Below are 14,449 nucleotides of genomic sequence, written 5' to 3'. Positions count from 1 at the left end.
TAAGGTCCCATCACTAGATTGGATGGTCTTAAATATTTTAGTCCACGCTCTTCACTATCACGTCGCACATTTACATTGGATTGCACTAACACTTTAAAATACTTAACACAAACATTTACCCATTATGAGTTCTAGATGGATATCGAGTTATATAACTTCATTAAAGACATAGCACGAAGCATCCACAATGGCACGGCAACAACTTGTTTTGGATCTGTTGTATGATTGCTCTATTAGACTTGTTAGCAGTAGCCTATAGTTGGATCCATATTACCAAATAGTCTTAATTATTGATTCGTATAGCAATACCTTGTTATCTAATGATAACTAGGATTTACGTCCAATAAGGCAATATATTTGATATAGTTTAAGTTCAAGTTATTTTCGTCTAGGTCTACGTTAAGCATCGGTCCAGATGCATACTAAGATGTTTAACACCCTCGGCTTGGGGAGGTTAACAATTATGATATCCAGTGGTGGGCATATTCTTATACACAAAGTTATAGTTACATATGCAGATTTTATTTCATTTGTTTTAGTATGCCATGTCTTCAGCAAGTAGTATGATATGCAAATATTTTTTGAGTAATAAGTACAATCTGGATACCATAGTAATTTTATATAAATAATTAATTCAAAGTATAATTTTTATAACGAACATTGAAATTTATCAAATAAAGGAACTAATAAACTCTTATATGTGTAATGGATCTTAAGTTTTATATTATTTTATCAATTAACTTTTCAACTGTCTTACTTGGTTATTTTCTAACTAATTTTTGATCATTTTTGTGACCAAAAAACAAGATCTGGTTAGATGTTATTTTTATCTATCTACTTTATGGAAACTTTGACTATCTCCTTAATTTTAATGGTCTTATGAGGTCTTATAACCATAATGAAAATCTTTAATACCATTACATTACCATTACTTTCGAGAATGTTACGTCTTCACGTTTGAGAATTTTCAAACATCCGTTAGTCGTCTATCTTAGGAAAGAACATTTGCACCATATTGTCTTACCCCCTTTCCATCATATTCAACGCTTATTCCTTGAAGTGGGTTGTTACTTAAAACATGAACAATAATTTTGTATCAGTACTTATTTTTTGAGACTTTTTCCTATATCTCTAGTAATTTTAAGAGATTTTTAGACACTTGAATAAGAACCTGAAAACAGAACTATATAATTTAGTGAAAAAATACATAAATATAAGGCAATATATAGAATAAATTGTTTAATCTTCATATTCTTTCATATCTTGTGACATTACCTAAGACTTTTTTAAATAACTTCTAACATGAGAAATAATTGAGCAATTATATCAAACATCAAATTGTAGTGACGGACGATATGTTTTGATGATTTATCTTTACATTATTTTTTCGAGGCAATAGGATCTTTGGATATCCACTCAACTTATTATATCTTTATATCTTTTGGAGGAAGTAATGCGTTTTTAGAATAATTTCTGAATATGCTTGGCGGCGCAATGGTTAAGGCGACACGACGGTCCTCCTACTGTTGCGATAGTCGCGAATTTCGAATATAAATATAAGGGAATATATAAAATAAATTTTTTAATTTTCATATTCTTTCATATCGTGTGACATTACCTAAGACTTTTTTAAATAACTTCTAACATGGAAAATAATTCAGCAATTATATCAAACATCAAATTGTAGTGGCGGACGATATGTTTTGATGATTTATCTTTACATTATTTTTTCGAGCCAATAGGATCTTTGGATATTCACTCAACTTATTATATCATTATATCATTTGGATGAAGTAACGCGTTTTTAGAATAATTTCTGAATATATCTGGTGGCGCAGTAGTTAAGGCGACAGGACGGTCCTCCTATTGTTGTGATAGTAGCGACTTCGACGAGTACTTCTGAGACATTGATGTACTTCATGTTTGTGATTGTAACTGTAAATGTCTTTATAGGCAACATTGGAAAATCCGACAACAATTATGTCTGAACATAATAAAAACTTGTAATTACGTGATATATTAGTCAGGAGATTACCTAAAATATCCTAGTGTCTTAAGAATCATGGCCAGATATTATAGAAGGAAAAGCGAAACATTCGAACTGCAAACTGCAACTATTAAAATCAATAATAATTTTTATTATTTTTAGCAAAAATTATTCACGTTAATGAAGTGAAACAAAGTTATCTCGAATATTCCGAGGGAACATCGACCAGCGAAATCCATCAAAATATTTTCCTACCCATCATATTTACCTCACATCACACTTTTTACTGTGGCGTTATAAAAAATTGAGAAATGAAGAGATCAACCTATTACGAATAGTATAAACACTAATGGCAGATACATATTACACTTAATAATAACATAAAATCAAATATTCATTTACACATCATTCAAATTGCGTATTTTTTCAAAGTAATATGCGATGTTAGGGCACAATTGCTTTTCATTTCTTGTCCATCGATCGTGATATTTGTTGAGAGCTTTGCTGGCGTTGAGGCTAATTGACGTCTCTGAAATATTAGTCAGAATCACTTTAATCTAATAAAAACCGTCATTATTCTATGAGCGTTGAGACATTGGCACCATTAATAATGGAAATAAATCTTCATTAGGTTTGGTTTTTCGAGCAACTGTTTTGTCATAACATAACACATCGTCGGAAAAGTATTTGGTTTGACCTACTAATACAAATATATTCATATTATGTAACCATTTCAAATACAAGAGTACACTTGCTGAGGTTTCAGAACATTTCAATCAACAAATTTTGAATTACATTCGTTTTAGTGACACTGTTTTTTATTACATACTACTTAAATTTTGTATATTTATTAAATATTGTTTTTATCGGAATACCACGACAGCTACAGAATCACTTGATGCATGTATTCCTGCTAATTAAAGATAGATTTAACACAAACATCATTCATAAAATAATTTTAATTTAATTTTTTTCGAATCAATGACCTTTTTCTTTTAGTATAATAAACCTGAAAAATATCAATATTGTTCCGATTGTCAGTATGTTTTGAAAAATATCGAAAACAATATATCGATATTTTTATATATCGATATTTTTCTAATCTGAATGATCCTACAAAATCGTACGAATCTACCTAAATAATAATACTAAGGGATCATTTACATTTACTCACTAATATTTGATGACATTGTCAACCCTTAGACCAATTTCGGCTAGAGTTCCACATGGTAGTGTCTTGGAATCACTTCTATATTTGCTTTATACTGCTGATATCCCAACAACAAAATAAACAGTACTTGGAACATTTACCGATAACACAGTTATCATGACAAAATATGTATGTTATATCTGTCTAAGATTGTAGAAAAAGTACAAGTAGTGGTCAACAAGATTTACATAACAAGAATTACAGCTTAATAGCTCCAAATCTGTCCATATTAATTTTGCGTTGCAGCGAAATGACAAAAAACTGATTATATCACTTGACGGATGCCCGATTCCTCAAGCAGAATCACCCAAATACCTCGAAATATATCTCGATGCTAGTTAAACCGGAAACATCGTCAAGCAACTGTACTGGTTAGTTGGAAGATACTCTCAACTTGACCTAAAATCAAAGAGACTGGTTTATCAGTTAATTAGAAAGGTAATTTGGACTTATGGGGTACAAATATGGGGTTGCACTAAGACATCAAACCAACTTCATCATAGTCCAACGTACCCAAAATAAAATTCTACGATTAATTACCAATAGTTATCGCTACATAACTAACGAAATCAAATGGATTCACGAAGGGATCCAAGATTTTACCTTAAAAGATGAAATAAGGCTGCTAAATCATAGCAGCGTGGAAGCAATACAGCTACTAGACAACACGCAATAAATCAGAAGATTGAAGAGAACCAAACCACACGAACTTGTTTAGTATACAAGTGTATTCCTAACTTTAGCTTAAGTAGTTTAGTTTTATTTTAATTTGAATACATACATAATGAAATACATACTGATGTATTAAACCCGTACTAGCTTTGATTGTATATTAATGCAAGTACAATAGAACAATAGTTTTAAATTAAGATTGTACTAAGCATATCTATGTTAATGTGTGATGTAATTAATAAAAAAAATAAGCTAATAATTAATCAGAAATGAAAGTCAAAAAATATAGGAGAGCAAAGAAGAAAAAGTATAGAATTATTGAAGAAACATTGAACTCACTATAAGAAATTACTATACTATTATAAATTATTTATTTCATACGTATTTGGGATATGCCTATCTGATAAAATATTCTTATAGATATTGATGATCTATAAGACATAAGATTTACTAATTCTATTTGCATCGTTGCAGTTGGTTGAGAATCATCTGTTTTATTTGAGAAAAAAATTGTTTTGAGTAAAACCGGAGTAGTTCCGAATATTATAATTACAATTGACATGATTGTTGAATTGTTGATGGAAAATGTTCACCGAAAATTTCCTGTAATTACTTAATGGCTTTCAGATTTTCTGTTTTGTAAAATAAACTGGAAAAGTAAAACTATCCACAAATAGTGTTTTCTTTTTGAATCTCAATTTCTACGTTTCAACTCTTAAGCTCTGTTAGTGTCGCGAAACTTCCTTCATCAGATCTCGTCGCTGTTGACAATCAATTGTAACGGCTCCGGTCACAAATACTGTAATAAGATCTGAATCGATGTATTCTTGGAGCTGCTCGTTTCATTTTCTCTTCGAAAAGTCAATTTTATCATTGTCTGTATGGAATCATTAAGAATTTGTTAACTCTTTATACGACAAATATGTTCAAATCATTTATTTTTAATATGATCTGGGATAGAAATACGCATAATTTACCTTTGGTATCAGATTTGAAATACTCCTAACTTACAGATGTCAGGTTGTAACGTTCCTCTTCTACAAAGCACCATCTTAGCGAAGCAATAGCTCCTTGCAGCTTGGTCGATTCGTCAGTTTTATATTTTATTATGAATTATTAACTTCCGGATTGGAACTTCTCATCCGGAATATTCTCATTATCATTTTTTCAAGTTAAAGAGACACAATGCTGTCCGACTGATCTGATCTGACTTCGAACACGCAAACGATTGAGTCTGTCGAAGTCGTCCAGTTGTCAGACATATGCAAAATTATTGAAAGCAATAGTGATAAGAGGTTATAACTCTAACATATAAACTATTGTGGCTGTATAATTAACTGTAGTTTTTAGATGTACTATAATATTAAAATAAATTATATTTGATAACATTTTTGTCAATTGATAACAGTTTTTCAAAAATCAGAGGTGATGTGTCAACATTGCGACGTTTTGATGTCACTAATTTAAATGACATATGTACAAAATAACTTTGAACAGGCTATGTATATCATAGGCATATATTATCGAAGCAATTGAAGTACTATAGCTGTATATCTTTCTAGACCTGCGATTAGATATTCTATTAATTCTTTACAGCATTACCAATAACAGTCCGATCTGATTAAATACGCAGTGACAAATATGCTGTGGCCTGTTGTTTCTAAAAAAGTAAATTACATAAAGGGCAAGTAAACATTTCATTTATATTCACGAAATAATAGTTTGAAATACTTATATATCGTTGGTCTTTTTGAGGGATTTTAGTACTAATATTCAGTAAAGCTACAATACAATAAAAATATTTGTAATAAAAACTCTAGTAACTTAATATTTAATAGTATGAATACTTACCTCTCTAACAAATTTTGCTGGTAAGAAGGGGTCCTTATTACCTCGTTCCTGTTCAAAGTTACTGACTAGAGATGTAATCTGTTTCGGACTAACTATCTGTTGGCTTCAGCATTTCCAATCAGAGTAATAATAAGCAGCTATTTGAAATTTAAAAAAAACAAGAAAAGTGCCAAAACAACGTTTGGCGACTTATAATCCGTAATTATTATAAGTAATGTTTTGAGGAATTTTGCAGGCATTTGACAAATGGGCGATTTTCTAAGTTAATTCGGTTATGTTTTGGTTGGTTGGAATTGTCTATTGTCTGATATTAAAACTGATTTACATACTGCAATGGGCAATATATTCTACATCTTGATGGCGTAAAGGTTATCTTCTTAGATTACTTCCCTCAAAATAAATATTACTTTCCTAGTTAGTCCTAGTTTTAGTCCTAGTTATAATAATTACAATTTTTAAAATCAAGCTAGGTGAATTATATGATAAAGACGGATCCTGAGTGTAACTACCTATAAAATACTGAAATAGCGTATGGAAAGAAGAGGTATCAAAACTTCTAGAGCATTTTAGAAATAAATAAAAAAGGTATTGCTGTTCGGAATTATAAACTTGGATATTGAAAATTGTTAAACAGATAGAAACAAAATCTAAGGAGTAACAGAAATATAAAAATATATTTCCTAAAATATTTTTCCTTAAATGTATAAATTGACCACTTATAATTCGTTGATCTTTCTTCAAAAGTATATTTGATAACGAGTTTTAAACATATCAGTTTCCTATTTTTTGTCTCTAGTACTCAACTGATATTTTCACTCACAACAATATTTGATTGTGCATTAAAACCGATCAAGTATCCCTTGTATTTATTTCATTGTAGCCTGAAGGCGTTTCTAATTTCGACGCATTTTTTATTCTATCCGTGAATGATACACCGTGTACACTAATCCACATAATCGTTGTTATAACAAGAAATTTCCTCGTCGTCATCGTTACTTTTTATTACTTAATGCCGTTGCCGTGGGCACTTGCCCCGATAAGATTTATTCTTTTAACTGGCCCGTTTAATTCCTTTGTTTTTTCGCCGCTCCTTTCATCCTCTAATAATAGGACCGGTTTCAGCTGCAGCAGCCGTCTAAATTGGTGCCGTCGAACTTCCAGCCGGTGTACAGACCGCCTCCACCGCCGCAACAGCTACCCCTGCAACAGGAAGCGGATTTCCTGCGCCCGGTGCCGGACGTCAGGAACCCTGGAAGGACCCAGTACGTGCCCGCTCCGAACTACCTGAGCAATAATTGGCCCGTTTCCAGACAGACGCAGATCGGGGCGCTTCAACAGGGCCTACAAGTCGGACAGTACCAGGGTTGGTTTAATACTATTTTATGTTTTCATTTCAAATTCAGATCATTCTTGTGCAACATAAAACTCATATTTTTATAAAACCCCAGCTAAAGTGGGCTATAGTCTATTCAAAGTTTTTTAGTAATGCGTAAATGGATATTTGTGACGTCGAAAAATTGCAATGTTGCCGCATCAACTATGATTTTATGTAGTGGTATCCCCCTGGCGGCCTAATTCACCTAATTAATAATTGTATATCTAAGAAACGTATTTTACTTTCATTCGAGAGCATATTTACCTTTTTACGTTTAGTTCTTGTTTCCTTCGATGGCGTGTTTACTTGTCAAGTCATCTTGATATCACTGTATATTTTATATCTTCTGCTACTATCTGTGCCAAAAAATATCCATGACGCATTACTAAAAAAACTTTGAATAGACTATATAAAAGTCCGTTCAATAAAACAGTGAACTTATCATTTAAATTGGTGACGTCAAAAACGCCGCATTAACTCAGAGCTTTCATTCTGAGTTCTGCATTCTCCCTAGTGAATTTGTTATATCTGCAAATCAGTAGTCTTTCTCTTCTCACACATTTTAACCAAATCATTTCCTGCAGTTATCGTATATTAATTATATACTCACCTTTAGTTGTTTCCACCTTCATCATCCTGTCTTGGAAATTGTCAGCATTGAGTCATAATCCCACATTCAGAAAGTTTCATGCAAGCGAATAATTGTTAATTTTCAATCTATCTAACATTTGTTCACGGTTCCATCATTTGTCAATTTCTTCTTCGATGTATCTGATTGAGTTCATTCAAACCGAAGGTGTTATTAACCATTACTTTTCCCAGCATGAAGAACAGTATAACTGTCATGAATTATTAATAAATGTTATAATTGATAAAACCTAATCAATCTTTATTCCAACCTTTACTTTTTTCCATCAACTTTTGTTGTCCTAGCACTATATTAATTATCATTTTGTCTCATCCATATCTCATCTAAAGACACAAATTGAAACATCACTCAAATATATATACTCACGCATATCTCTAAGCTTTCTATGGATACTTTCCAGACTTACAGTTACCTCTGAAATAATTGTATTAAATTATCTTTATATTGAAAAAATACGTATTGTTTTTATACATTTCATATATTTGATCTCTGTTAGAGCTAACATCAAGCTGATCTTGATTTGTCACCTGATACGGTTTGACGGTTTCTTTTCCGTGAGACGGTTTCTTTTCCGTTAATCCAAAATTATATTTTTAATTTTTTGAGAAATTTTAGTAACTGCGCCCATAGTAATATTCAGTGCAGCTGCAACACGGTAAAAATTATTTTCAATAAAACCGGCACCTGCTGCTGCTGTAATGCATTTTACTGGCAAGAGAGGGCCTCCATTATCTCGTTCCTGTTCGACCTAACTGATTAGAGACGCAATCTATTCTGTCTAGCTCCGGCATTTTCAAGCAGAGTAATAATAAGCAGCGAATCGAAATTTATCAAAATAAATTATAAAATAACTATTGACGTTTGACAACCGGACGACTTTTGTATGTTGATTCGGTTACATGTTTGAAAACATCAGACAATATATTCTCATTCTAAAATAAATTTACAAATTGCGACAGGCAATACACTAAATATCTTGATGACGTCAGTCCACTGTTATTTTGAATATACCATAGTTTAGTCTGTTATTCATTATTAGGGAAGATCGTATCGTATTAGTACCGATCGTAGATATGCTGATAAAACATATTGTTCAATTTTTTACATTGCGTGTCTGTGGCTATTTTTATTCAACATAATGCCCTTCAACACACACTGATTATAGCGACCCTCCCACTTTTCGATACCATTTTTGTAGTACGATTTGTCCTTTGCTTCAAAATTAGTCTCAGTTTCTGCGATCACCGCTTCATTCGCCGAAAATGTATTCCCAGCGAGTATTCTTTTGGGATATGAGAAAAGGAAATAGTCACTGGGGGCCAGATCTGGAGAATACGGTGGATGAGAAAGCAATTCGAATCCCAGTTCATGGATTTTTGCCATCGTTTTCACTGACTTGTGACACGGTGCCTTGGTGAAGCAGCACTTTCTTTTTCTTCAAATGCGGTCGATTTTCGGCGATTTCGTCCTTGAAACGGTTCATTAACGTTATATAATAGTCGCTGCGATGGTCCTTCCTTTTTCAAGGTAGTCAATGAAAATTATTCCATGCGCATCCCAAAATACAGACGCCATAATCTTGCCAGCCAACTGTTCCCACGCTTTGGAGCGGGTTCATCGTGTGCAGTTCACTCGGATAACTGTTGATTGGACTTCGGAGTGAAATGATGGAGCCATGTTTCATTCATTGTCACATATCGACGCAAAAATTCGGGTTTATTACGCTTGATCATCTTCAAACACTGCTCCGAATCAACTCGTCGTTGTTTCTAGTCAAAAGTGAGTTTGCGCGGCGCGGCACCCACTTTACACAGAGCTTTCTCATACTAAAATATTCGTGAATGGTATAATGTACATGTTCAGTTGATATCTTTAGAGTGTCTGCTATTTCATTCAATTTCAATTTACGGTCATTTAAAATCATTTTGTGGATTTTTTAAATGTTTTCATCGGTAACAACCTCTTTTGGGCGTCCACTGCGTTCACCGTCTTCGGCGCTCATTTCACCACGTCTAAATTTAGCATACCAATCCTTAGTGATTGATTTTTCTGAGGCAATATACGGAAACTCGGCATCAAAACAAGTTTTTGCTTCAACTGTATTTTTTCCCTTCAAAAACAATATTTTATCAACACGCGAAATTCCTTTTTATCAATTTTTTTCACAATAACAAAAGTTGCTTCACTCAAAATACTATAATTTACAAACAAATGATCTGACAGCTGTCAAATTAATACACGCATCTTCGAATGGTTAGGACTAATTAAAAAACATATGGATTTAATTCTAGTAGCGTCATCTATGTGTCAGGCCGGGAACTTTTCAATTGAACTATTAAGTATTCTGATTATTTCCTCATTTTACATAGTCATTTATCAAGAATAATTGGTAGAACAATATTTTTAATCGCCTTTCACAACTTTTTTTATAATTGATCTTGGATGTATTTCCGTACCATTTCAGAATTTCGAAACCATCCTACAAGTAGTAATTAGAAGGTGCTATGTCTGGTGAGTACGCTGAGTGGGGCGAAACTTCCAATTCGAGCTAAAATAATGTATCCTGCTGTTGTTACTTGTGGCCAAACGCTGTCATGCAAAAGGATTTTGCTCAGTTTGATGTCGATGTCGACAGACATCTGCTATAACAGTTTCATTCACATTTCAATACACTACTTTATTATATATACTTTGATATCGATATGAATGGTTCAAATTATGTCAAATATTATTTTATGTAGAGAAATGTTAAAACCATCGAATTTAACAGTTGCTTATATTGATATTTTCACCAATAGATATCTCTGATCAAAATACATGCAAGTTCCTAAAAAATAAAAAAATAAAAAACTTGCTGTATGAAATTAACTCATCTTTATTTTTTTAATATTTAACTTTCAATAATTTAACAAATGAGTGAGAATGTGATAAAATATATTTGTCAGATATAATTTGATTTTTAATGGAGCTGAACCTTATTAAACATTCAAATTAGTTAAGTACTGTCCTCTCATAGACAGGAAATAATTTTTAAGTGAATTTATCGACTATTTTTCAATTTTACAAACACAAATTAATCGTAATTATAATTTCTTTCATAACGACAGTTAATATGATAACGTAAACGTAATTTTAACAAACAGTTTCCGTTGAAAATTTTGAATAAAGAGTATGTGAAAGCATTCGTCCAAAAATATAAAATAAATACGTCGACAATTTTGTAGACAAAAGCAAGCTGAATTTATATATAAAAATATAATTTTTGACTTTTAATTACTAGTTATAACCTGAAAACTACTGTTAAAATTTCTATTGTATAATTATTACTGTCTTCTTGGCCAATGTTAAAAGGGAAATTAAATACTAACACAATCTGATTAATAAGAGATACGTAACTATAATACATTATAATTTTCTTTATCAAATTTCTTTTTCTAAATCAAACAAATATTACTATTGCTAAATCACATCAGTTCTTATGAATGTTTTTTTATGAAAAACTTGATTATTTGTTCATTATTATCGCCGCTTCAAACGATTATTTCATGGAAGGATTCATGAGCACGACTTACTATTTTTTAAGTAAAATATTTCTCAGAGCTCAACTGCACAGCAGAAAAGCAATACAAAATTATTCTACAATAGTCAATAGTAACATCTACTAACCAAATCGAGCCAATTTACTTGAACAACTTTTACAACGAAACTAATTCTATTTAAAATTAATGCAATATAGTGATATGTTTTAAATGCATCCGGTTCTGTCCGTTGATTAATTATAATTATGACATATTAATTGAAACAACTGTAATAAATGATTTCAATTTGTTAAAAGTTTTTAAATGTTGTCTCAAATACTGATGAAAATAACATCTACTCACAGTGCTGGTAAAATAGACAATTTTTACTTAATTAATGTATCGCCAAGCTTAATATTTACAAAATTAAAAAGTTCTTCCTCATTAATTTTACGGATACCTGAGCAGATATATTATTATCAAGTATTGTGACGGGGTATAAAACTGCAATAAGAAGATTATCAACAAATTTAAATCATAGGTAAAACAATTATTACAAAAATCAAGTAACTTGATAATTTGTTACAGATAACAATGCTAATCCATTATACCCTAATAAAGATCTTACGCCTCATATCGATGGAAACAGGTAAATACTTTTAAACATAACTCGGTGCAGATCGACTATTGATTTTAATTCATTCCAGTCAAATGCAATATCCGGAATATCCGAAAATACCTGGATATTACGGCGAGAACTACAGGCAACCGATTCAACAGGAAAATTGGCCTATCGGTGAGTTCAGCTTGTTTGGTGTAAAATAATTTGTTTATACGAGTTTTTTTAGACGAGCCAAGATATCCGCCTCAAACTAATTATCACGAAATCGAAAACATCCAACCACCTATAATATCAGGTGACAGTTTTATTTTAAACTATATAAATTATTTCTAGTTTTGCCATATAAATTATATCTAGATAATATTTTGGTAGAAAAGCATACTATTGTAAGTTGGGGCGCCGTGAACGTTAACAGAATATAAATAAAATATTTTTACAAAAAAAATTAAACCGATTCACTAAAAAGTAAAAAATAATTAAACTTTAAGATTTTGAATACAAAAAAAACCTTTTAAAATAAAATAGGTACATAATAATAGTTGCAATAACCAAATAAAAATAAACAAAAACTTTATTTAACCTATCTACTACACGTATTTTATATTTGACTATATTCACAACAATTTGGCTTAATACCTACCTAAACCTATTTATCTATTTACATTATTATTTTAACTACTGCCAACTGATGACTTTGAAGTCGATGCCGAGCATAAACAGTTATATTTAGTGGAACTATCTACTGAAAACAGTCGAAACAGCCGATCGATAGTTACTTATATTCGACACGATTCTACTGTTTTTTTCAATTCGTAATGTCAGACGAAGATGTACGAATCCTTTCCTGTACAAATTATGAGAGAGTAAAGGACTGAGATAATTGCTTGCGCAGTTAGTTTTATATGTGATTATATTTTCCAACGTTACTATAAGCGAGACAGAGCTGTATAAATTCCTTCACGAACTAACTTTAAAAGAGAAAAGAAAAAATATAATTATGAATACTATTATAATAATAATACATAACATGCAACTTATAATTTAATTTTAAACGAAGTAGAATTACTTTTATATTTAAATGTTCTGTGGTTTTGTAAAAAGGAATGGAATTATTCTATGGAATGGAATAATATCCTACAAATGTTTTATTGTATTTTAATGTTTACAATTACAAGAAGAATTTTATATATTAGGTTAAAGTCACATTTAGAGATCGATTTGTAAAAAAGTTGTAGTTTTAATAAGAGCCACTAATTTATAGACACTAATTTAATTAAATGATTTTTGTTTCATACTTCAAAACCAACATTATTTTCCTGTCTATTGTTTGTTTCTTTGTTTCTAATTGACAGACAAAACAGAAGGATTCAATCACGTCACGGAAACGATTACACAGAAACCCATCATCAGCCAAAATAAAGCAACAGATACAGGTATGTATTATTAAATAGTAGTACCAGTAATCACTTTCATAGCAACATTTTTACAGGCGTTAATTCTAAACATGTGCAAGAAAAATTGGCACATGATTTAAAACATTCAAAAGATAGTATGGAACATGGCAAGGCGAAAATAAAAACAACACCCCACCATGAACAGTATCCAGAGGTTATTGCATATAAATTAACAGATGATACCCAAGATGGACCATCACATATTCCTAAAGGAGCAATATTATCCCTTACTTTAGGTACCATTCGTTACACATTTTTGAGATGATTCAAAACTTGATATGTTTTAGGTCTAATAATAACGGCAGTAATGGCTATTTTGATTGGTTGTCGTTTACGAGTAGTACGACGCCGACTGAGAAAGGGTGGTAAAGGCTATGCACATGATGCTGATTATCTAGTTAATGGAATGTACTTATAAAGGATTTTTAAAAAAGACACGAAAGGAACACAGTAAAAGAAAAAAATAAAAATTGTAGTTGGAATGGAAATTTAAAAAGTTATGACAAAAATATGGAGGTGAAAACCTTTGGTGATGGAATGAAATAAGTGAAGCTTTCATTGAATTCACTTTGTATAACTAACATTTCGAACTTATAGATGCAAGCTTAAGAAGGCTCAAAACACAATGAAACATACATAGTTAAATATTGTTAGCATATAACAGTTGTAATGCTTACAGTTTTTATATAAAACAACCCTATTTGTTACCTGTATATACATACTTTATATGTTACAAGTATGCTAGCTGTAGTTTTAATATTTTTTGTATTGATGATTGTACTTACTTTTACAGTTTAAATTTAAATTAAATTACATTATAAGTATCACACAGACATTTTAATTGATAAACATTCATATTCTTAACACTTATCAATAACACAGCAATACAACGATTAAGACAATTCGAGGAAGCTCAAAACTCTGCAAAGCCATCTGCCATTGAAAATTAAAAACCTGGAGAAATAAAAATTCTATCTACTAATAATAAACACGCAGGAAACTGTAACAAACGAGGCAACCTTCGTTGACATGATGAAATTGTTCAGTGAATTTCAGACTGAAATGCGTGGGAATTTCAGTCAGTTAGCAAACAAAGCAGAAAAATGGAAGA

At 31.3% G+C, this 14,449-nt stretch overlaps 1 protein-coding gene across 2 annotated transcripts in view; it reads left to right on the top strand.

Moving 5' to 3' along the window:
* Positions 1-13,814, top strand: part of LOC143190229 (uncharacterized) — a 61,632-nt gene extending 47,818 nt beyond the window's left edge. For both annotated transcript variants that reach the window (XM_076394407.1, XM_076394406.1), the window contains exons 6-12: positions 6,843-7,083; positions 11,851-11,911; positions 11,970-12,058; positions 12,111-12,179; positions 13,237-13,317; positions 13,374-13,574; positions 13,626-13,814. In XM_076394407.1, the coding sequence (XP_076250522.1) occupies positions 6,843-7,083; positions 11,851-11,911; positions 11,970-12,058; positions 12,111-12,179; positions 13,237-13,317; positions 13,374-13,574; positions 13,626-13,756 (873 nt within the window). In that variant the 3' untranslated portion in view covers positions 13,757-13,814. The remainder of the gene's footprint in view (positions 1-6,842; positions 7,084-11,850; positions 11,912-11,969; positions 12,059-12,110; positions 12,180-13,236; positions 13,318-13,373; positions 13,575-13,625) is intronic.
* The last annotated feature ends 635 nt before the right edge of the window (positions 13,815-14,449 follow it).

The sequence above is a fragment of the Rhynchophorus ferrugineus genome, unplaced genomic scaffold (genome assembly GCF_030347505.1).
Source record: "Rhynchophorus ferrugineus isolate W39M unplaced genomic scaffold, kcgeb_rfMv2 rfM2, whole genome shotgun sequence".
NCBI lineage: Eukaryota > Metazoa > Arthropoda > Insecta > Coleoptera > Curculionidae > Rhynchophorus > Rhynchophorus ferrugineus.
Note: the sequence above shows the minus strand (reverse complement) of the source record. Positions and strands in the feature narration are given on the sequence as shown.